This window comes from Lampetra fluviatilis, chromosome 6, assembly GCF_964198595.1.
Source record: "Lampetra fluviatilis chromosome 6, kcLamFluv1.1, whole genome shotgun sequence".
NCBI lineage: Eukaryota > Metazoa > Chordata > Hyperoartia > Petromyzontiformes > Petromyzontidae > Lampetra > Lampetra fluviatilis.
Genome location: NC_136280.1, coordinates 16,284,355 through 16,310,115, shown reverse-complemented (window position 1 = coordinate 16,310,115; position 25,761 = coordinate 16,284,355). Strand labels below are relative to the sequence as shown.

The window sequence follows — 25,761 nt, the reverse complement described above, 5'->3', positions numbered from 1 at the left end:
ACGTCACAAAGCTCTGCCCCCGCCCCCCCAAAAATAAAACATGCTTCAAATCGCTTTAAACTATTGTCATTTTAGTGTGTATTTAATGTGGCGCTGCACTTTGATGTTGTAGGAAAAAACATGTATTTAAAAGTCTATTCAATTAAGTAGAACGTGTTGTCTATATTTATTTAAAGTTGCACATTTTGATGTGACGTCACATTTCTCAAACCCCCCTCTCGTCACACATCGTCGCAAATGTCTGACCCCCCCCCCCCCCCCCAAGGTGCGTGATGTCATTTATGGACGGCCCCTAAGCATGTTAGAATTGCGAGAGTTTTACATGTGTGTAAGGACAGTACGGGGTGATGTAGGGACAGTACAGCTCCCCGTGGCCATGGTTACTAATTAACGTAACGGAACAGACAGGGTCACGTTAGGGTAATGTGGGACCTAAGTGGTCGCTAGCGTGAGGGGAGGCACGGGACCTAACGGTAATAAATTGTAATAAGGGCAGACAGACAGGGTCAAGTGCGGTGAGAGAGGGTTCGGGAATAGGGGCGTGGCCGGGTCATGAGGGGGATAAAAGTCGGCGTGAACCGGAGCTCTGGGCTGCTGTTGTGGGGGAACTGCCGTAGCCGTCGTCACCTTGGAGCGGGTCGTCTTCGTCATCCTGTATTCTTGGAAGGCTAGAGTTATGTTGTCTCAGAATAGAGTTACTTAAGTTACCCAAGTGTATAAAGTCACTCGCGGTTGCTCGTTACGTTATCAGTGAGTCGGCGGACTTTATTCATAATAAATATACATAGAGCTGAACAAGACGGTGTTTCTGAGAGCTACAATACACGTGCAGTCCACGTAAGCACGTGTTTCATTGTTGCGCCCGTAACTTGGCAAGGAAAGCTTGTGGATAAACGAAGCAACTCTTTTTTTTGCTTGCATGTCTACAGACGGGCTTGCGATCAATACCACACCAGTCCGCGTAGCTTGAAACATGTGGATTTGTATAAGGTGTGTGAAAAGTGGCACATAGACGAATTGCAGACAATGGAAGAATTATATATATATATGGATGATGGTTAGTGTTTATTATAATTTGTCCTGTATTTATGTACCGTACGTAGCCAACTGTGCTAATCGGAGGTCCTGAGATCCGCAAAAAACTATTTAGCGATTCGCCTGTGGATTGCTATCCACGTTTGGCCACCACTGCAGAGACAACCACAGAGGCATTCCCTCTGCACAGAAACGCAAAACATAAACAAACTCTCCCTCTCTCTACACACACACTTCTAAATCGTTTATGTCCACAATTACAAACATGTGCGTTCCAGTGCACAAATCAAACCGATGCGTTTCAGTTTCGAGTGAGCCTTCCAAACGTTTGCCCTTGAACGGGAGCAGCAGTCCGACGCTACGAGTCAGCTGGCACCGCACAGGTGCCCGACCTCCGTCTCACTCCGACGGGGACGAGGAAGGGGGCTACCGGCACCGCAGCGAAGTGCACGGTGGCGAGTTTGGCAGGAGAGAGTAAACGTGGTCTCTGCGTCGTCGCCTTATACCCCCTCTCTCTCCCGCACCGCTGATTGTGTGCATTCCAGCCTTGTCCACATTTCGGGACGTGTAATATCTCCCCCTCTGGTATCCTCTCCACAGCAACCACGTCGGGCATTTCCCCATACCTTTGCCTACTATGAATGTATGTTGGACTTCTTTAGCACCATACGTAGCCAACGCGCTAATCGGAGGTGCGGAGGAAGGACAACAAACTAAACACAAAAAGCAGTTCTAAGGAAATTAGTTTCCAATCTAGATTTGAAAGTGCATAGCTCCAGTGGCTTCCTGATATCGGAAGGAAGAGCTTTCCAGACGGCCGCAGAAGCTCATCTGCAAGTGCGCGATGCAGTGACTGTCTTTGATAACTGGCTAGCCCAGGGGTCGGCAACCTACGGCTCCGGAGCCGCATGCGGCTCTTTACGGGCTGCTTCTTGACGATATGTACGTATGTACAGTATATGTACTCAGATGCATTGCGGCTCTTGAAATACTGAATTTTGTACCGAATTGGAAAGAAATGGCTCTTCTTGTTATTTTGGTTGCCGACCCCTGGGCTAGCCAAAAGCCGCTGCGGCGAGGATGACCGGAGCTCACGACTACGAACGGGTAGATTTGTGAACCGCCTATTGCCGATTGAGGATTAACTCTCAATAATAATTTAGCTTTGTCTGCTCGAGTATCCGCACTGACTGCATCATGGTTCATAACTCATAGTTGAACTTTAACGTGACTCAGATTTCTCCTGGAGGTGGCCTCGTGTGGGGTTCACCTTTGTCTTCCTCACTCACAGTGTTCCTCCTCCCTTACCTGGAAAGCCATGGCAAGGTCGCTCGCTCAGTCGTCAGGATATAAACATCCAGGTGAAGGGGTTTGGGGGTGAGGATCAGCTAAAGTGTGGACTATTCCCATGTATGGAGTCAGTGTGTGCGTGTGTCAATTCACGGTTAATATCAGTGACACTTATTTGAACCGATCCTGGGCCTCACCTAGGTCTACTCAGCCTCAAATGAGTACCTGGTGCAGTGTAAATATTTACACTAGGGAGACAAAGGCGGCTGGGCGTGGTGCGGGGCACCCATCCCCTGGTGTGCCGGTCTTCATAGGTACTCGCAAATAGCACTTGCACCAAGTCTGTTAAGGCTATACGGGGGGTATTTGTCTTGTTTCTTTTTCGTCAGCCTGTCTTCTGACTTGAACGACCCACCCAGCAGTCCTTCACGTTGTTGGCACAAGAAGGCCCCCTGGGAATGCGGTCCCAAGTCTCATAGCACCCTGGGGCACTGCGAGGAAGCTGCTATGGGGCCGTGGCACCACATATCCGTATTTATTGTTCTCATCCCGAATTACGGAATGGTTTCTTATCATCGGCGATTTTGTCACAGTCGCGTAGACAAGTTGATCCTATGCACAGGTTATCTGTACACTTTTGATCACATGGCACCGAAACATATTTTCGTCACCAATAATAAAAACACAGGCTCACAGACGCATCATGTGGGCAGTGAATGGTGATTAAATGGCCATTCACAAGCTTATGAAAATACATTAAACACCAATCAGGGAGTCGTTGCGAATAGGCACAGGTTGAATCTAGGGAGTCGTGCTCATGCAAACAGTTATCCTCCCACCCTACAAAAGCCGCTTAATTTATGAAAATTATTAACGCTGTAGGCCGGTCAAAAGATAAAATGGATGGATCTTGCTGAAGCATTTATGATGGGAAAGGTCATAGCAAACAATGGCGGCATAAAAGCAGCAAGAGTTTATCATTGGTAAATAAACAATTATCCTTTGACAGCAACGGTGGAAGCATAACGCTTGCGTAACGGGCCCCAAATCAGAATATTTCTTCATCCTGAAAAAAATCCGATGAGCTCTCAAGCTCTTTTTACACACATTTCCAGAGTGGCTAAGGAATGATGAGCAGGGAGTTGTGTTCTGGAGAGTAGATCGGCTGCAGTTTGCTGTTGAGGGGAAAAGGTGCGCCCGGATTAGATGGCAGAGGAGACACCGTGGCGCCAATCACGAAGAGCGGCGCGCACGCAAGGGGAATGACTTAAGACAGGGGCGTCCAAACGTTTTGCAAAGAGGGCCAAATTTGATAAAGTGAAGATGCCCGGGTGCCAATAGTTCCTTCTGACATTTTTTAAACCACAAAAGTAACGTGAAAATACACACTGTTATAAAACCATTTTCATTGTCACAATTACCTTTATTTTTCAAATGACAATGTAACCAAATATAAGCCATTCAGGCAGACGTGAACAACTCTAAAAACACAATTCTGCCTTTCATTCAGTCTGATAACATTGAACAAACTGTATAGAATACCTTAAATTTCCACGAGTTAAATATATTTGCCTCATGAACATTTTAAACAGGAGTTATAACTAATGCAAAGTGGTCTGTTATCATTAAACTTAAAAACAAGTGAATTTTGTCCTTGTCTTTTACAAGATCTTTCAGAAAGCAATAGTTTGTGTCACATCTACAGGTACATAACATCAACAGTTATAACCAAATCTTATTCAAGAGTTTAATAAAACAAGTGCCATAAGTCCAAGTGTATTAGTGTGCTTTAGGCTTTACACTGTTAATAGTGACAGATGTTACCGTTCAAAACACTCAATTTCAGATTGATCAAGGAACAGATAACTTGCTGACACTAATGAGAAGGGAGATCTAGATTTCAGCAAAGAGACCAGGTCTGGCTCGAGGGCAGTGGTTGAGATGCGTAAAATGTCACGCAAGTGGGAGTCACTCTTCCTTGACCTCAATCGGTTCTTGTTTAAGTTCATGATTGATAATGTTTGCTCACACAAATATGTGGAGCCGGATAAGCTCGGCATTTTCTTAGTGAATGACCACATTTCTGGAAACCTGCTTTTGTCCAGCTGCCGGTAAAAGTCAACAAGAGAACACTGCTGGTGTTTTCCGCGGCACTCATCGTCACACTGCAGCTCAATGAGCTCCAGCCGCAGCTGTGGAGGAGCATCATCAGGGTCCACGGAGAAGGGAGAAGAGAAAAGCAACATGTCCTTTTCGATAACTGCAAAGTCCCGAAAGCGTTTGTTAAATTCCACTGAAAGAGATGCGATAGCTGTTGCATAACTCTTCATTTGCGCACCGATGTTGTCCTGTGGGGAACTGTCAATGACCTCTTTCAAAGCTGGAAAGTGCGCGGTGCAGGGCTCTGTTTGGGACAAGTGTCTTTGGAAAAGTTGCAGTTTGGTTCCAAAGGCCTTGATGTGAGCGTATAGCTGGCTTACCACTGCATCTTTTCCTTGAAGATTAACATTCAGCGCATTCAGATGCTTCGTTATGTCAACCAAAAAAGCCAGATTTTCCAGCCATACAGGATCGGACAGTTCTTCCATTGGTTGTCCCTTCTCACCCAAAAAATGTCCAATTTCCTCTTTGAGAGAGAAAAATGGCTGCAGAGTGGACCCCCGACTTAGCCACCTCACATCGTTGTGATATATTACGTCACCGTATTCAGCCTGGGTGTCACGCAAGAACTGCTGAAACTGTCGGTGGCATAGAACTTTAGAGCGAATAGAATTGATTGTCTTTGCCACTGGTTTCATAACATCGTCAAATTTGAGATGTTTGGCGCAGAGAGCCTGCTGGTGAATGATACAGTGAAGTTTAATAGCGTTACCTGCTTCTTCGCTGACTTTATTGCAGATCAGTGTGGACAATCCACTTCGCTCACCAGCCATGGCTGGCGCACCATCGGTAATGATCCCAGAAACGTTACTCCATGGTAGTTTCATATCATCAACAGCTTCACAAGCAGAAACGAATACATCTGTTACTCTGGTTTAAGGCTTTTGAGGTCAAGCAGCTCCTCTGTCACATTCATGTTGTCATCAACTCCTCTTTAAAAAATAAGTAGTTGTGCAGTGTCAGATGTATCGGTGCTTTCATCGCAGGCTAATGAGAAATAATCAAAAGCCACTCCCCTGTCCCCCAGTTGTCTGAATATCTGACGATATGTCCTCAACTCTCCGTGCCACAGTGTTGCGTGCCAGGCAAACATGATAAACGCACCTTCAGTAAAAGGTTTGCCATGTTTAGCTATTAACATGGTCACTTCGTAACTGGCTTTGATGATGTTTTCCTTTGACTCACAGGCCCGCGTGAAGAATCGCTGTTGTGATGCCAGAGCAGCTTAGAGTTGCTTCACTTTTTCAGCGCGGTCACTCCCTGTTAGCTTGTCGTATGTTGTAGCATGTTTAGTCTCGTAGTGTCTCTTTACGTTGAAATCCTTCAACAAGGCAACCGTCTCTTTACAAATTAGACAAACACAATTGCCTCGATTTTCAGTGAAGAAGTATTGTAATTCCCACCGCTCCTGAAAGCGGCGGCCCTCACTGTCAACTTTTCTCTTTTTTTTTGCAGTCGCCATGGCAGAAATGATTCGAGAAGGGTTCGCGGCACGGATGCAGAGCCAGATAGAATTAGAATGGTGCTGCCACCGTGTGGTGAAATGAGGAATTACATCTTTAAAGTTTTATGATTTATTTATTCTGACATAGCTAGTGAGCCGTAAACAACACGTAATAAGACCGAAGCTGCGGGCCGGATGAAATCTGACCGCGGGCCGTGATTGGCCCGCGGGCCGGACTTTTGGACATGCCTGACTTAAGAGAACCTTCGGGAGCAGTGTTCCTCACGAATTTTCAGAGGTGGGCCACTTTCGCCGATCAGACACCAGCAATGTGAGGGCCCGCCACAAGAGGGGGGGGGGGGGGTTGTTTTCACATTCGTGTATTGTCGGGGGCCCGCACGTCAGGGGCCTCACTAAAGGGCAGCAGGGGGCGCCAGTGACCCGCGGGCCCTGCAGCGAAGAACACTGATCTAGAAGGCCAGAACGTGTAGCACAGAGGGCGTTCCTTGGCCGATGACCACGGACTGGCCAACTGTGTAAAATCGGAACAGGATGGGTGGCTTGAGGGCAAAATAAACGTTTAAAAAAGAGAGGAAAGAGCGCGACTGGGCTTCAGATAAATGTTGGCTGCGACTGCCCTTGGCCCAGTGCACCCACGAAAGCATTTGGAGGAAATTCGGTCGGCGCATTGGGGTTGGTTCTCAAAAGGCTTCCCTATAGGAGGCGATAGCGGAGGCAGACTCCCACAAAACTGTAACAAAATTCAACTATTCCTGTCAATGTACACTCTGTTCAGGTCAAACCTGGACAGGTGACAGTTGTAGTCCAGGGAGGCCTGTTATGTTTATAGCCCAGCCGCAGCACCTCTGACATTTTCTTTGACATTGTTGAAAGTCAAACTGAAAGATGTGAATGTATGTAGAACTTCCTTCGCACCATATGTAGCAAACCGTGCAAATCAGAGGTGCGGGGGGATGGACCAACACACTTAACACAAAAAGCAGTTCTAAAGAAATTAAACATTACCATACACCTAAAAAAAACCTGTCTAAATCAATCCAGAAATAAAACTACCAAGCCTGTATATGATATGGTGAAATGGTCTCTTAAATGTCAAGTGGCTTAATATAGTGTGGCTATTACACTTACAACCATTCAACTTCTGAATTGTTTTGGCAAATTTCCTCTGGCTTGCGTGTGGAAATGTTTTACTGCAACAGATAAAAAAAAAACATTGTGCTGAAATCCTGTACTTAAATTATCACCCAACCATAGCTAATATAAAAGTTTACCACTTTACATAACACTGTGGAATTGTTTGCTTATTTCAAATCACAATTGACCAATCTTTGGAAATTTCTGTTGTAAACATTTGTGCCAATGTGCCAATTCTGCACAGCAGGCCTAGCAAGGCTGCCAAGGAACAGCAGTACCTGCCCAAGCTCTCAATGCGTGTGTAAAGACAGTGTGTGGGCAAGCTCCAGGAAGGTTCGGGAACTCGCCAGAGGGTTCAAGATCAAAGGCGGGGCCAAGGAGGAAGGGGGGCCACGCCGTGGATAAAAAGGGGTTGTGGAGGAGGCTTGGGGCTTGTTTGGTTGGGGTTCGGGCCGTCGTCGCTGTCTTCACCTCGTTACTGTCTCCACGTCGCCGCGGTCTTAAGTGAAGTTCAAGTTTCAATAGAGAAACCCTCAACAGTCCGTGTCCGAAGTCACTACACATGCCTCAAGGTGCGTTATTTATCCTGCTCTAAGCACGGGCCTCTTCTGACGGCAATGATTACCTCGAGAGAAGATGATAGGTTTCCTGATGTAACGATCGGTGTGAGTAAATGAATGCAGTAATACCCCGATTTACGTCTCTACCCTTGACATCGTTTCGCAAATACGTCGTCGCCACTTTAGTGTTAACACCGCTGCTGCCAGATTTGCGTCGCCTCAACCCCACACTGACGTCGCTGACAGTCTTAATTTTATAACTTTCGTGACTGCAGGAATTATTATTATTCTATTATTTAATTTAATTTATTATTTTATCTTTAGACGTGACTTAACCGAAAGAACCAAATAATAAGTCGCTGACAGCAGCGTCCGTCCCTTCTCGTTATCCGTCGCCTCTCAGCCTTCGCCTCCACCACCACCTACTACCCTGGACATCGCTTTGACGTCGTTTCGATATTCGTCGTCGCACCTTTCACGAACGCAACCTCCGATGTACATTCACAAATCGTGGTCGTACACATTGACAATATTACTTAAAAAATACACAATTACAGACGGTAATATTGTATTTTGTTTATTGTTTCTCATAAGAAGTCTAACATACATGCGATTTTCAATCCATGCATATAAAAAAAAAATCGGTACTTTGAATTGTAATATTTTTCAAAGCATCTAAAAATCGTGAAATGAATTGATTAAAATTTACTTTTTTGTTGCAGCAAAATGAGAAAGTTTTCGATTTGTCGCTGTGTTCACACGAGGGCGCGGGCGTCCGAGCCGACACCGCCACGCGGCTGCCGCTGTTGAAAATTCGTATCAAATATCGCTGCAGGTGTAAACTTTGACCAATCCTTTCGGTGACTAAATAAGGACGTCCAAAAAGAACGCGGAAGGAAAGAAACAAGTTGGCTAGCGTTTGAACCACGGGGCGTACCGGCGTGAACGCGACCTGTACGCACGCACGGGCACGCGCGCGCGTGCTCACGGGGATCCGCTGGCCAGCTTGTGTCTCCCTTCTCCCATTTACAGATATCTTGTGATTTAACAAATTATAAAACAACAGCAAAATGTGTCTCGTGCACTTACAAAAATGTATCCTTCCCCCCTCCCAAAACCCAGTTTTTTTTTTAAAGATATATTCATAAAACAAGCTGGAAAAGCCAGTCTCAGTTTGGGCCTTAATGTTCGGAGAAACTAACGCTTGGTTACAGTCGGTATAAAAAAGCACGTAAAAAAATGGCAAAACTCTGAAGTGCCCTGAAGCACGCATTTCAATGAAGCCGCGGGGGGCGTGGGGGCGGGGGGGCTACGCTAAGGATCCCAATTGAAGCACAGGCGAGGGACCCCCCCACCCACCATTGTCGCCAAGATTTGTTTTGAGCGACAGTGCGGGCAGAGCTCGTGTGACGAAATCGCCGGGGCGATGCGTGCCACCCAGTTCACGAGAGGTCCCAAGGCGTTCTGTGCCAACACCAACGTGTCCGCTCTCTCTCTCTCGCTTAAAAATAAATGCCGTTGCACTTTACGAAAACCTCGTCCAAAAGACATTAGATTTTTTTGTATATATGTTCAAAAAACAATCGGTCCAAGTTTTCTCCGCGACCCGAATCTACAAGGAATGATGAAATTGTGGTGAGAATATTTTGCGCTTCAATTAGTCTTAAATAGGGTTTACATCAAGTGGCGGTAGTTAAGATTCATAATGTAGAAAAATAATAACCGTGCAATTGTACATCTCAATTAAAAACAGCGGGACAGCCTCCGGCCAATGATGCTCACCAATGAGCCAACTTCGACAGTAAATTATTCTCGGTCTTGAAACGATGTATATTTCACATTACGTGTAGCCACCCAGTCACCCCCATGGAGAATACTCATAGGGCAATGTGTAATGCCCCTTACAGAGTGGTTCGCCGAATGGCATTCTCATAGAGCCAGGCCTAAGAATTACGTGTTTGATAAACATTCCGTGTTTCGCCAACAAACTATGCATGGCTGTAAACGCGTCCCTCTCCCGTAACAACGGTTTGCGTATTCATCCGAGGGACGCAACAGAGTCCATTTTTAAATCGACGGAGGTAATTCAACTCTTTTAATAATTCCCACTCAAATGGTACTTCGCAGTCTTGAAATCGACTGCATTTGCAAAAAAAACTAATCATTGCTATGTTAACAGCAATGTTATTTCAGAGGAATGTGTATATCTTAATATTCATGCCTAGCCAATGAAGACGGGCTTGATAAGTGAGGATCATTTAGGATGAATGATGACCGATGAAGATGACAACACTGCTGTTGGTGCAACGACTGACGATCCGCAAAACCTCCACCACAACAGCCCAAATCAACCCCGATCCTGCGGTGATCCACCAACCCTTGCCCAGAAAGCGCACACTCCACCAGTCACCCATTCAAGGCCGAGTTGACCTAGGGGAGGCTCCAGAACAGGCAGCACTGATTTACGTGGATAGTCGATAAGGGTACGTGGTGAAGAACTGTGTTTTCGTGCGATTTTTTGTATACGCGTGTACGTTGGACGGCGTATGCGAGTGGATCCCGTATGAATGCGCGTGGGTGTTTGCGTGGGTAATGTGAGGAGTGCGATGGTTCGTGCACCGCGCTACGAAGCCGCCAACTTGAGTTTAATCACCGGCCCTGCCATTCACCGGTGGCGAGTGATTTCAGAGCTGCTTCCGAGCCTCTCCTAGGTCGACTCAGCGTTAAATAGGAATCTGCACGGTGTTTGCACGGAGCATACAATCCATCCCCGAGGAGGCATGAGCTGGTGGATCACGTTAAGATGGCCGGGTGACAGCAGCAGAGCACGTGGATTCCTGCATCCATCTGTGAGGATGTTTGAGTCTTAGCCCCCCCCCCTAAACCTGTATTCTTCTGGGTACTACCTAAAAATCTTTAAAAATGAGTCTTAGAACTCATTGCAGTGAGGCCTTCCCAGGATCGCTATGACATCCTCCATATCATGTCCATCATCGTCCTATATTTAAAATGAATTGAGACCCTGTTAACATGATGTTAACATGATGTTCACATGATGTTAACATGATGTGAACATGATGTTAACATGATGTTAACATCTCTTGCGTGGCAGGAATGGTGTGACGACACCCTATGGGAGGAAATACTGACATTTATACAATACACGTGTGTGTGTGTGTGAGATATACCCCTGTAAGCAGCGTAAACAAAATAAGTGCACACAATCAGTGCAAATACAAACTGTGCAAACGTGACACTAAGAAAATTGTATAAATATAACATAAATTAATACTCTTAAATATGAACAGTTTGACAAAAAATATAACTCTCACAATAAATATCCACACGGCAATCAATGGAAGCCGACGGTAACTGCAGCATCGGGGTTCGTGGCTTCACATTCACGAATACGCAAACCCCTTGGAGAGCGGAGAACAAAGCGGAGATGTAATTAAACATCTCGGGGATGTGCCGTGTAATTGTTCTCCAACACACAGCCGGTGTGCTGCTGTACTTGTCACGAATTGGCCACGGTCTGTTTACGCGACAAACCTTGGCTGTGTCGGGTGGTGGCGGGTTTAACGACACATTTTTATTTCAACCATCTAACCGAAAAAAACACCTCTATTATGGACGTCTCGGGCTGTTGTGGAAGTCGTCCGCCCACAAGCCCGGTTTCTTTGTAACCCAAGTTCCCTGGAGCAGGGAGCCACAGCTTGAATGGAGGTTAAACTGACGGGCGTCTAAACGGTATCGGGGTCCTAACAGTGGGGGAGGTTTAGCCTGTCCAGAGATTGTGTGCAACAGGAGATCAGCAGTTTAACACGCAGTCGTAGCAGGAGGCTTTCGCGACCAACATTGTCCATAATAGAGGTGTTTTTTGGGGTTAGATCCTTAAATGTGTCGTTGAACCCGCCACCACCTGACACGGCCAATCAGTAAGGTTTGTCACGTAAACAGAACGTGCCAATTAGTTACTAGTGCAGTACACCGGTGTGTTTGAAAGTAAACCCACTACTACATTTACAATTCCAGTACTGTGACGTTTCGTCGGTAATTACAACCAGCCTCATGAGGCGACAGCCAGAATTATTAAGGCCATAAGCCCGGTGCGAGTTGTGATGAAGCAAGAGGGAGCTGCGATGTGAACAGTGGTAATTTTAGACGTCGCCATGAGCAATGCTACCTCATAAAATGGAGACAATTAAATGATGTCGTCTTCAACGGGGACCTGCAGGGCATTTATTCTCAATAACAATCACCAGTTTACACGATGGCGCTGGCACCAGAAGGAAAATGGGCAGACGTTTCTACGTAAGAACTTCTTTCGCACCGTACGTAGCCAACCGTGCTAAATCGGAGGAACAAACTAAACAGAAAAAAGCAGTTTCTAAAGAAACGCGCTTTCAATCTGGATTTCAATTCGTGGCGTCACAGCCTTCAACGTTCTCTTCAGAGCACGCAACTTTTGATGTCCCGACCGAAAAGAACGCGCGGCTCTGGGAAGTCCCTCTGCAGTGCCATCCAATCACTGTGTGTAGTAGTAGTGTGTGTAGTAAACTGTCTCGGTGTGAGACGCGCCAAGCCGCGAGGCTTCCTGGCACTGCTGCTGCTGATGAGCGGGCAAAGTGGAAGCCAGTAAAGCGCTCCGATATGCTCCCTTTTGTACTCGTTCAGGCGAAGAGCCCATGAGATGCTAGAATTGTAATCTCTTAATCCTTTGAATTTGGCCACATTTAAACTTGCAAGTGGCAGGGTGGCGCAGTGGTAATACTCGCCGCGCTTCACAGTAATAAGTGCCAGAGTTTGATTTCCAACATGGGTGGCTTTGTGTGTGGAGTTTGTTTTCTCTCCCTGTTCTGCATGGCGTTTCTCCCACAATAATACACAATGTTACTGGTATCGGCCAATTATCCTAATGTTGAGAAAGTGTTTTAATCCTGGATGAAATAGTTGAGTGGCGCCGTGGTAAAAACATCAATGCGAAAACTGGAGATGTGCTTCCAATATTAATAAATAAACACAAAAATAAAGACAAGATAGGATTTTCGGACGGTATCTAAGAAAAGTGTTTCGGGTTATTCCAAAAAGCCAAGTGACTAATATTACATCACCTGTGCTGTTTTCCTGCCAACATATTCTGCCGAGTGGCGTCCAGTGATGTCACTTATGTGAGCACAAATCCACATCATGCAAACTATCCAAAAATGTTCGTCAAAATAAAATAAATCTCACGCGTTTAAATCTGAAACTCACTCCTTAGGTAGACTAGCCCATGGTAAATCACAATTACCCACATCAGAAGTGGTAGCTCCCATTTTACTTTGTTTGACATTTAGATTATTTAATAACTCATGGATTTTCTCTTAAGCTCAAATTAATAATCTAAAAACAGTTCTACATTGTTATTCTTGGAAATGTTTGTTACAAGTCATGTGGTTAAACCGAACAAATGTTGCTCCAGTTAATCCGAAATCCACGTGATCGCCTCTACAGTACAGTAGTTGCCATATATTTACAACAGTGGGCGGAGTTTGAGTGATTGAGTGGCGTGGCTCTGCTGCTGTCCACTTAGTGGGCGTAGTCTTCTGCTGGAAGGCAGCAGGAAAGAGTTATCACTGAGCATGCACATCGACTGATCGATCATTAGTATTCGTTTTAAATCGATAAGAATCATTAAATAAACGAAATGTTCCTAACTTAAACATAGAAATCCGCAGAAAATGGATATGTTGGAATTATCCGTGATTTTTTATTATCTGCGGCCGTCCTCCCCGTCATTGGCATAGATAATCGAGAGACTACTGGACTCTTAAACGCGTGACGTTGATTCTAAATGTGGAGAGAAAACCCGGAGGACCCAGAGAAAAATCCACGCGACCACGGGGAGAGAGATACTGCAAACTCCCACGGTGACATTGCCGCCTTGCCCAAGTTTGCATTTATTGTTGAAAAATCGTCCGGAATTCATGTACTTTTGTGATTTGTATCTGTAAACGTCATTTATTTATAATTTAATTGTTTACCTTTCATATACTTTGCACTCCTATCGGGGTTTGCATTGTTTGTCGTTGTAACTTTCTGACCCCCGTGCCTCTACGACTGGACATCTGTGAAAAAGCTTCATAGCTCATCGGATTTCTCACCTCGACGTAAAACTCCTGATTCTGGTAGGACTTAGATAATCTGCAGCAAGTTGATCGTGATTTATGTTCACCCGTCCGCTAGAATCCTGCACAGACAACGCGCCTGGACACAGACAACACGCCTGGACACGAGGACAATTATCAGACAAGAGCACGTGACAGAGCACGTGCCAAACCGCGTGAAACACACGACACAGCGCGCACGCGGGTGCGAGAACAACGGATCCACGGCCACACGTCACAGACGTCCGCTCGCGCACAAATAACACGAAACGCAGTGCGTAGCCGATCTCGCACGCAGACCGTTTGCTGTCGATGGGCGTTCACGCGTAACTGCTTTAAACATTTGTACTGGACTGCATTATGTTCGCTTTTCCAACGACACGAGCTATCTCACCAACCGAGTTGGGGGGGGGGGGAATGTTGGCTCATTAGAATCAAAGCTAGCTGCAGCCTTGTAAAATGCAAACGCACATGCATGCACGGTATATATACAATCACGTACAAAGATAAAAACGAAATTCTAAATTCAAAGTGATATACCCATAAATATAAATACACATGTATAAACATAAGCATAAGAGCCTACGGTGTGTGTCTATGCCAGCACTCCAGGCAGAGACGACGTAGCAGCAGCACGACCCTCAATGCGTCGCTGCAGCGCTGGACTGTAATTGCGCTGGAAACAGGATCAAATGAATCCGCGACAGAATGATTGATAAATTATGTTCACGTTTTAGGCCCATATATGGAGTCATCGGGCGTGGCTTTGCCTGTATAAGGAACGGGAATCGACGTATTTTTTACGATCCAATGCTCGATTCAACGGGAATCGACCAATTGTTAAGGATACAAAGCTCGATCCATGCTTGATCCATGCTCGAACACATAGCTGTGATATCTAGAATATATTTTTAAATCGTTAAAATGATTCCTGTCACGCGAGTTCTGGATTTAAAGAGACGGTGTGGATCGAAAATGCCCATATTAGGCCGCCCCATGGCGTTGATTGGATTTCTTCACATTAACATAATGTATCATTTATTCGATCGTAGATTCATTTTCTGTTACACAGCGCTCCTCAGACTCGTGAGAATCCCTCCCACGTTGTATACAAAACGCTCCTCATACATTGCCTGAAAACATCTCACGCTACAAAAACCCAATGCAGCAGGACCCTCCTGGAAAATTAGTCATCGGACTCGGTGTGACCTTCCTGGATAAATAAACAGTTACTATTACTATTAAAAAATTGTACGATGAAAATGTGAAATGCGAGTGGTGTAATTCCACATTCCTCCTATTACAATGGGTCGGTGTCTCCGAGTGAGGACCACAGCGTGCGATGGGTGTCCATGCCACTGATCACTTCACCACCGATTGGCTCCACAGTGGGAAACAGACGACAGCAGTGGGAATTTAACCAGACGAGTGTGTTGAACTTCTTTCACACCGTACGTAGCCAACCGTGGCGAATGGGTAGGGACTGCAATGAGCGTACTGCTTACAAAAAAACTCCCAAAATGGAACTCATGACACGTTCTTCATTACCAGTGTGTCAAAAAGTGTTACTATTTTTTTTTTATATTTTACACATTCGGGATGATTTAAAAAAATGTGCTCAAGTCGTGACAGTTTCTGCGCGACAGCTCTTGGCAAAGGTTTACATAGAGGCAAATTTTTATCACGGCTCATGCTTTTGGGTGTCTGATGTTAAGCGACTCCCAGGCAACTCGGCTTTTTATTCAAGAGCAGCACTAACCCCAAGTGCGTAAAGGAAGAGAAATCCCATCATCCAGACTCGTGTTCTCGTGCCAACCGCATTGATTTCACCCACGGGACGGCAGCTCCCCTCACCCCTCTCGCACCGCTCCGCTGTGGAATCGTCTCTTCTCCACCACAGCTCTCTCATAATGACCTTCCGCTCAACTATTACCTACCGAGAACTTGATCCTAGTGCTGTTGGTTTCTGGATGCTTGATGCGTAGGGGCCGTTTGTTGACTGTGCTCAATAACCATGATTTTTTTTTTTAAAGACCAAAAACAACCTGAAGATTGGGAGGGCCGTGGCGTGGTGCTGGGCTGGCCGCATTTGAGGAGGTGACTTCCTCATCACTCACCCGCATGTGACAAGGAGTTTGGGATTCGGGCAGACAGGCAGCACCACCTGTGCAGTCGCCGACTGATCACGCGAGAAGCCTTTGCACGAGCATCGCCACCCCCCGCTCTCGCGCCAAACACACCGACTGCCCGTCTCTCTCTTACTCGTGTGCCAGGCCGTAGAAACGACATTCATAAGAAGTCCCTTACAACGCGAAACGCTCGTTACAATAAATAAATAAAGTCTACCGTACATTGACTCAGAGGAAAAATCATCAGGATGCCACCGACAAACTACGAGCGCAAGATCAGGAACGATGCAGTGATGCCTGAGAAGAAGCAACACATGTCCTCGTTAAACGGCCCATCGGTTGTACTACTGGCTTATCCAGCTTGTGTCATCAGAAGTCGGCTGCACCCCCGAGATGCCGCGTGATCACGGAGACGCCACGTGGACCGAAGCACTCACAAATCTGCCTGTTTGCCTGATGATGCTGGTTGTAATTACTGGCGAAACGTCGTACTCAGATTGTTGTGGATTTGCTCTCCAACACACCGGTGTGCTGTGCTAGTAACGAATTGGCACGTTCTGTTTACATGACAACCCTTACTAGTTGGCTGTGTCGGGTGGTGGCGGGTTTAACGACACATTTATATTCATGCGATCTAACCCCAAAAAACCTATATTATGGATATTGGTCGCGAAAGCCTACGTGTTCGTGGGATTGGAATGAAATAACTTTTACCACATCCTATATTTGGTTGTCGTGCTTAGGCCAGTCATTCAATTGTAAATGCTGGGACGATCACAGTAAATTATGTTTCTCTATGTCAACAAAACGCTCTGGAATTCATGGGTTATTATGTAAATGTGGATGTGCCGGCACGACGCCGGATATTCGTCCTGCCGCAGCCCACCGTGCTCACTGCCAGTTCACCTCTGGCCGTTCTAAACGTTCCGGTGATACAACACGTGTCTGGTGTTCTGAGCAGTGCCGATACGGCGTACCGTCATATACCGGCCCATTTACACCACTATGCACAAGCATTGGAAGTCTGAACTGGCGGGAGGAAATTCAGCCGAGTGGATGTTACACGGGAACGTACGCAAATGTTGAACTCGCTAACACCATCCGCAAGCAGATACTCGGTGCCCTCAGGAGGTTACACTCACGACTGGAACGGATGCCCTGTACTCCTTGGCATCGTGCTGCAGGCCCGATGTCCACCACAGTGCAAGGCTGCCACCGTCTCCACAGAGCGAACCCAGACATCACAAAATGTGCAGTCACTAAAGTTGAACACAATGGTGGTAATAAACGTCTGCACCGCGAACAGAGATGCCGTGGCCAGGACAGTCTGGGTCAGTCCGGGTCATGGCATCCGGGCTCAGGGACACACCGGGGACAGGTGACAACCCTACTAACCACGGCGCCGTCTACACCAGGCTGCACGGCAGATGCTTGCTCCCGTAGGTGTTCGAATCGAAGCAGCTCAACTTCGGTACAGCTGCGTGCTGCTGTTCAGTGGAGGTTGCCATCCTGTGGTCATGAATCTGAAGTTAAACATTTTTGTTACACTGTGCAAGTAAAAATCTATAATTTGAGACACTCAATGTCGAAACCGGTCCAGAGTTTGCTTAGAGTATTAAACGTATGGTGCAGAAAATATTATTCTGTCCCAGAAGGTCGTGAGGTTGGTGAGATGTGGAAAAAAAAACTTTTATTTTTGATGTGGAGGGAAAGATATCTGATGGGAGGTGTATTGTCCACGTATTGATTTAGAATCACTGTCATTGATTTTTATTCCAGTTTCCAAATTATTTATGCATTCCTGTATTACAACTCAGATTTTTTTTTTTATATGAAAAAAAATCAATTCTGTTCAAGGATAACCACTCGTTGAGAAGGCATGCAAATTGCCTCTTGAGGCAGAGTAACTCACTCTGTGTCGGACAAGAACTACGAAATGAAAGCAATTGGCAAATATTGATTTGTGATCAGGGGGAATGTGACGAGCCTGCAAAAGTGTGCAGTGCGTCGAGCGAAAAATATGCGACGTGAACTCATCTGAAACGGAATGATAAGACGAATTCAACTCCCGGTTCAAGTGTGCTAAATAAGCACAATTGAAAATTGTTCGCGTTTTATGTACGAAAATCTCATCTGCGATCACGATTGTGGATCGGATGGGCTGCGTGAACGCGGGGTCAGCGGCGCTCCGCTCCCTCCTCGTTCAGCTGCGACCGCCGTGTCCGCAGCCCATTGCGGCAGGAACGGCGATCACCAAGCAGACAATACACAGCCTCCTCCTTCCCATACCTGTGCCTCCACATACAAAATAAATGTTTCGCATCCCATCGGCCGCACGGCCTTCTGGGAGTGCAACACATCCACAGCATTTGTTCAACACAAAGCAACACTCAGCACCGGTTATACGACATTCAGTGACTCATCATCAGCTAGGCTTGCTTGAATCAACGCTGTTAAAACTGCCGAATGTTTGTCGGTAAAGTCTCTGAGATATGGGTCCCAGTTCGACGCAAAACGATATAATACACGGTTATTTTGCGTTATCTATTTAACAGGATGGTTTTACATCCGGTTAACAATTTTTTTTAATGCAAACTCGGGCTCATTTGGCACACAGCTCCCTTAGCTGCAATGTGTGTGAAGGCGGCGTTGTGACGTCGAGGACACGGAGCAACGGCCGTGCAGTCTGGTTAACACTCGTTCACTTACCCTGATTAGTCGTTCAACATACATACGTAGCATGTTCACAACGTGTCGTAATTACACAGTCTGTTCTCCTACAGCGCGTGTAGTCTTCACAACGCAAATTGAATGTACCGTGACGATGACTGTATTAGGGAAGACATTTGATATGACGCGGATGCAAATTGGAGCTAACGCGATTGAGTGAACACAATGACGTCGTGCGAGCAGCAATAAGCGGCTGCCTTTAGGGTAGCGTCACACAAGGCGGGATGCTGCTGGATGCTTCTAGATGCTACCCACGTGACTCACTCTTTGTTCAGCCTGCGTACGTAACTCGCGTGTTATCGCGGACTGTGCTTTACCCTATAACATACATTATTTATTATAACGCGACTTTTCCGTGAAGCGGCATTCTTCAGGAACGCAACTACCGCGTTGTAGGAGGACAGACTGGACGTACTTTATGGCGTGCTCTTATATAACATCCCCACAAATGAGTCCCGAGTAAACCAAAAAAACGCAACTATAACCAACATAAAATACTGAACTTAAAATACCAGGATACCCCCTCTACGGCAGTGGTGTTCAAATGGAAGGGTATGTGCCCCCAATGGACTCAGGACTGGGTGAGAGTGAGTCAGATCACGTTTTTCCTTAACTGAAGAGTTCAACGTATGGAAACGACCAAACACACGTGGAAGCGGAGGCAGGGCTGGGCTGCCGCGGAGAAAATGTGAAGAGCAGTGCCTCTGGACTCGAGCGGAGGTAAGCGCGCGTGTGAAGCGATCGCCATCGCTGCCACCGCATGCTAAAGCGGGCAACACAGCGGCTGAAACGCACCGTTCACGCTGCAGGGAGAAGCGGTGGAGCTTGTGTAATCGATTTTCTCGTTTACTGGAGTGAATGGAACAGTTTCAAAGGCCAATCGAGTTTGCACTGCCACGCACAAATGTATGCGTACCAGGGACTGTACACTCATATTTCTGTGCGTTAATCAAAAGCAGGTCTAGAATTCCCCTAGATTTTGGATTATTCACAAGGGAAGTGACATCACAAACATGACGTCACTTCTATATGGCATCGACCGATGTGGCTTTTGTGAGCCCAAAGTCACAACAGTGTACAACATGTTAATGTTGATTTGAAGCTTTCGTGACTGCAGCAATCCATACTCTTAGGTTCTTTCGGTGAAGTCACGTAGTTAGAAAAATAAAATTTTAAAAATAATATATCACGACGTTTCGATCGCAACACAAGCGGTCGTCCTCAGGCGGGAAAAAATAATCCAGCAGTAGAACTGCATGAACCAGCGAGAGAGCTGTTACAACAAGAGGTTATTTAGTGGCGATGGGCAAGCAAGCGGGGTGGGTCTGAGCTGGAAAGGAATTTCATCCCCGAACACAAGCACGTCAGTTGTGTTAATGGGGGAGATTAGGGAGAGAGATTAGCGTGAAATGAACTTCCGTCGCCGCATAAGAGTATCGTCGCATATGCGCACCACAGCTGTGTTCATGGGAGATGAGCACCATGTTGATGGGAGAGAATAGGCAGCGAGATTAGGGGGATTAGCAAGTTAATGTCATGTCTATGTGTACCTACGTGACTTTACCGAAAGAACCAAAGAGTATAAACATGTTAATGATCTGAACAAATCAGAAATTTTGCTTAAAATCCTAAATTTTTCATCTGCAAACTCCTAATGTGCACGAGTTGCTGCCAGCTATCTCAGTCTGCACTACATCACTGAAGGCGGCCAAACAGACCACCAGCTTGCCTGCAGTCTATGCCTAATTGCCCGTTAAACTGCAGTGGCAAAGTTCATTCGTGAGACGCTTGTGAGCCATGGCTTTAATCAATCTATAAACAACCCACCCTCAGAAGCGGTGCTTTAATTGCAGCGGCGGCGTCGCACCCAATTCCCGCAGCAAGTACAACAACCGGGCCGCCCAGAGGTCGCAACGAACCTTTGGGCTGGAGGTCAGAGGCAGAATTCCACGTCGGCTGGAGGTCAGAGGCAGAATTCCACGTGGGCCGCCGTCTTATCCATTCATTAGCAACCAAAAAGGAAACAGCCCCGTTGTGGAACCCTCTTTTGTGTGAGGTCCCGGGTAAAATTGCCTCTTCCCCCTCCCCCCACCACCTTTGGGCTAGCCCTGAAAACCACAATCGTTGACTGCGCAAACAGCAGCAGTATCACTGTGACGTCACCAACGAAATGAATTGCCCAGGGGCCGTTCCCCATTCGAGAGAACACCACTGCATTGCGCTAAAGGGTGCAGCAGACTCTCTACCCCTTATTTGCTATTTCGTAAACATAGTTTTGTCGACTCATTGTGCTTCATAGTTCACTTCCTCGTCAGCGTCAAAGTAAATGTCCTCTGGGATTGTACGTCACAACGCCGTGAAGGTGAAGCCAGGAACGTGGGTCTGGCCTTCGCTTGCGAAGTAGGGCCTCCGTCGTGTGTTCAGTGGCGAGCGCCGTGCGTGCGTGCGTGCGAAGTGTACGCGCCTCTCCCACTTTCTTAACTTTGGCATTTTAAATCAGATCGACACTAAATTTGGTTTGATATCAACATCGTTGACACACAGGTGGAGTTTTAAGGCCGTAATGATCGAGTCAGAAAAGTAACGGTGCGGAAATGATCAGGTGGGGAAGTGGAAGGTGTGCCGTGTGTGGGCGGTGTGGGTGGAGGCGGGGGTGTGCAACAATCCACCACGACACGGACGCCACCAGGTGCAGGAGGAGCTGTTCTCCACAGTGAATCTACCGTGTTTTCACTTCACCATGAACACAGCGATCGGGGAATGACGATGAACTCTTCTAACTGTGCTCGGGGAACACAAGTGGCGGGAATCGTGACGTTCGTTTTAACGCGTCTAAGTTGTCTGTGCGGTGTGTCCTCTGGAATGATTGTGTGTTCTTCGGAATGTACCAGACTAGGATATACTTGGATCCACCCTAACCCCACAGCTTCCAGTAACTCCTCGAGCTAACGCGGCAAAAAACCCATCGTGACGTCGTTTGGTGCTAACCCGCGAGTTTCATCGCTTTCATTCCTTCGTCTGTAGCCCGACGGAATTCCCCCACAACTTGGACTCGTGCATCCAGTGACTCTTCAGAACACAGCTTACAGCTGACCTGTCGGCAAAAATCCCCATCGCTACTTGGATTACAGAAACCTAACAGCAGGTATTCACAGTGACGAAATCCCTATGCACCACAACTTTCAACTGTATGCAAAGCCCTGAGAAACTGGCACGCGGTGCATGTACAACGCACGGTAGTTAGAAAACAACACACTTACGTCCGTCAGTTTTCAGGCTGTGAGCATAGCTGCACTTCGGTTGACATTTTCTACTTTTGCGCGTCCGAGCGCTCATTATTCGCGCACTTTAGGCAGCGCAGAAGCAGAGACCGAATGCCACTGTGATAACGCAAAAGCCCCGTCCCTTCCCAAGTGATATTCCCATCAATCAGAACAGGGTCTGCACAGAGAGAGAGAGAGACATACACACACATTTCCCACGCTTTTAGATCTCCCTTCTCTCTCTCTACATGCATACGAATTGGGTGATTATTAAAAGCACACGTGGTTGCATTTTAGTGCAATGACCACTGGAAGGCCAACTTGAGCCCTATGCCTTGTGGAGGGGAGTTCACCAAGAATGTGCCAACATCCAGGGGCTTTCTGAAGAGGTGCTAATGTGTGCCACGTGCCTCGCAAAAAGCGGTTGGCCATTGGGGTGAGGAGTGGCGGCTAACGCAAGCGTCGAGTAGACCCGCGATGCAGTGAAACCAACCGTATGGCTCTCAGGGGACATCCCGTCACGTTGGAAAGCTTTAGTTGTTGTTGTTGCTGTTTTGCTCCTGCAGTCATGTCACATGACATAAGCCACACTTGGAAAACGAGCGTTTGCGTTGGCGAGCGCGCTCACTGTGAAATCCGCGTGCGGGACAACTTGGCGCGCGAGCAGTTCCGCGTTGCCGGGGCCGTCGAGGGAGGGGGGGGCGGGGGATGGACGAACGGCCGTCGCCGCGCCCGTCCGCGGCGCGCCGTCGATTTAGTGGTTATAGTGCAACATGCATTGCGCCGCACTCTCGTCGGTTTCTCACCAGCGAGGTCCTGAACGCGCCGGGCCACAGCCGCTTTCGTCAGGGATGGCTTTGCAGGCGCGTCTCTTGCCACGCGTTTTGTTTACGGAGACGACGGTTCCAGAGCGGCGGGGAGGACGGCGCATCGTGAGCGAGATCGCCGTGCCTCAGGCTTCAGGGAGGCTCTTTGAGCGTCGCTAGGACAGCGTTTTTAGTACCGGTGGAAAAAGAAAACGATGGATGCGATGAAGGATTTCACAGCCGCCATTGCCGTCGGCTGTTACAAATATTACTTCAATTTCATAACTTAATCTTATGGGAGGCCAATATGTCTTGAAATTTTAACACTGTAAAAAAGAGCTCCGCATTACGATATAGAAAATGGCTTTGTGCTACAATTTGGATCTGAGAATGTGTGCCTGAGGAGGACGGAGTTCAGATTGAGAATTAAACTATGGCTACAATTTAGAGATATGGTTAGTGACCACGAGGCCACGGTAGGATTAGGCCCGTTTTCTTGTTGTTGTTGAAGAATCCAGGTTACTGTTTACAGGCACGGGCTGCGAAACAAACCTCTGCGTCGACAGCGGTGGGGGTGGGGGGGGACATGGCTATATGGCTTTTGGAGTCGGGCTCAGCGCTAGCCGTATCTCTCGTGGCTCTCCGCATCGCTGTAGTTGCAGCTCAGCTGGGATTCCGACACGTAGCGCCGGCTCGTGAGCCCGGAGCGGTCGGAGGGTGCGCGCTCCTGGTGCGACACGGCCGACACCATGGAGCCGTCCTCCTGCGCCGAGGAGACCGGCGTGACGGCCGCGCTGCCACCGCCGCGCGGGGACGCCGAGTTCGTGTGGGACGTGGTGATCCTGGCCGGCGGGGAAACGTGGTTGTGCCGCTTCCGCGCCGCCGCGCATTGCCCGCCGCGGGCGGCGGCGGCGGCGGGGCCCGCGCGCGTGCGGTGCGCCCTGAGCGGCGCGCCGTGCGCGTGCTGCGAGCCCGGCGAGGGCGCGTCGTGCCCGCTGTGCGTGTACGTGAGCGTGGGCCGCGGCGTGGCCGGCGTGCGCGGCAACTGCCGCCGGGACCGGTGCGGGGTGCTGCCCCCCGACGTGGACGGGGCGGGGCCCGGGCTCATCTGCGGGAGTGGCGACGCCACGGACGGGGGGCGGGGGGCGGGGAGGGGGGTGGTGGGACGGGGGGGAGGGGGTGGGACGGGGGGGGGGGGGACAGGGCAGGGGGGAGTGGGGGAACGGGGGGTGTACGGGACAGATGGAGGATTGTGTTAAGGGAGCAGGTTTCAAAGGTCAAAGGTGAAGGTCAACAGGTGAATAGGAGGAATTCAAGATAGAGGTCAGGTTGTCATCATGGCCAAAGCCGTTGATGCCACCTCTTGGGATTATGGGGAACCAAATGAACGAAGAGCAGGCAAAGGGGCTGAGGGAATTACAGTTGCAGGTGAGGTCACTCCCTTTGCACTTACCGAGGTAAAGTCAGTTGGAATGGGTAGAGGAAACAGGGGAACACAGTGCAGGGACATAAATCCAGTTGATGTTCATGTTTTTCGGCATCAGCATTGCGAGGAGTTAAACGTCTACATCCAGCATCTTCGGACGATTTGCCAGAATAGTGAAGCCATCCACCCAATGGCGGGGCCAGGATTTTCAGGTAGAGGGGGCAACCCCCCCAGCAATGAACAATGATTGGATTTGTTAGTAAGTAAGGACTTGTCCCTTGCTTTTTATGCATTCAATATTTAATTATTACTGGCCAAGACTAATTAGAGAATCCATCGAAATTGAGAAAAATACAAATAATTTTAACCGCTCTGATAGCTACAGACTTAGCGCAGCTTGGAAGCATATTATTAAGTAAGACACAACACGTATTATAATTTCTTATAAAGGAATCACATACTAATTAACTGATTACTAATCTATTATATACATACAATACCTCTGCCTCTGATCTCAAAATCTGATGGGGTTCAACAATGATGACGTCATCCTGCACTATTTAAGACCAGAAGCACGTGGATGGCTTCACTCTTCTCGCAAATCGCCCGAAGATGCTGCATGTAATTACCAGCGAAATGTCGTACTACTCAAATTATACATGTTGTGGATTCACTCTTCAAACACACCGGTGGGCTGCAGAAGAAGTAACTAAATTGGCGTTTTGTTAACGTGACACATTTTTTTTTACTGATTGGCCGTGTCGGGTGGTGGAGGGTTGCAGCACATTTAAAGAACGCGATCTAACCCAAAAACCTTTGATTATGGATATCTATTTGGTGTTTGAACATCTTAACACCTGTTTTATTGCCAGAAAGGCTCAAACATATTCTTAATCTCCATACGTTAATACTGGCAAAAGACCTACCATGATACGCGTGAAGTACGGTCAAATAACTGCCGTGACCTGCATGGCATGGGGAAAGAGAGCCCCCGTCGCACAGTGGAGACTGATCTTTCGCCGGCTGAACCGTTGTGCTAACGGGACCCACACACTGCGGTACGCCTCTGCAACGCAGAACCACTGGGAACGGCGCGTCTATTGACATTTGACAAATGAGTGCAAATGCTGACAGTATAAGCAGTAGGTCAACCTACGGACAATTAAACATGTATATATATATAATTTGCAGCGCCTTTGCCATCCACTGCAAGATGATATCATGGATTTTGGGGAAATATACATTCACAGACACGAGTGTTTCTGCACGTCAACATGAAATGATACTTCAACGCAGTGGTTCTCAACCTTGTTTGCCTGCTGCTGTACCCCTCTTGCTGAATTTAGTTTCAACCGAGTACCCCCCTGCCCCTCCCTTGCCTGACCCAACATGATTCTGAGGAAATAATGCATGAATAATGAACATAAAGTATGTTAACCAAAATTGTCAATTTTGTGAGGTACACTAGCTCGCTAGCAACTGCAAGCGAATAAAGAAAAAAATCAACTTGGAAACCACATTGTCTGTGATCAATGAGTTTAGAAAGGTCTTTAATATCGTTCTATGTTACCATATAGATTTAAATGTTGTCGTAGTTATTTTATATTGGCAGAT

General features: G+C 47.4%; 1 protein-coding gene across 3 annotated transcripts in view; it reads right to left on the bottom strand.

Annotated features, from left to right (window-relative positions):
* The window catches only part of LOC144933209 (voltage-dependent N-type calcium channel subunit alpha-1B-like), a 233,958-nt gene that overhangs the window by 82,570 nt on the left and 125,627 nt on the right, over positions 1-25,761 (bottom strand). For 2 of the 3 annotated variants that reach the window (XM_078857855.1, XM_078857856.1), the window contains exon 49: positions 8,223-23,829. In XM_078857855.1, coding sequence (XP_078713981.1) covers positions 23,341-23,829 — 489 coding nt within the window. In that variant the 3' untranslated portion in view covers positions 8,223-23,340. Of the gene's footprint in view, positions 1-8,222; positions 23,830-25,761 lie in introns of those variants that run through there. The other variant, XR_013636995.1, reaches the window with a different exon arrangement.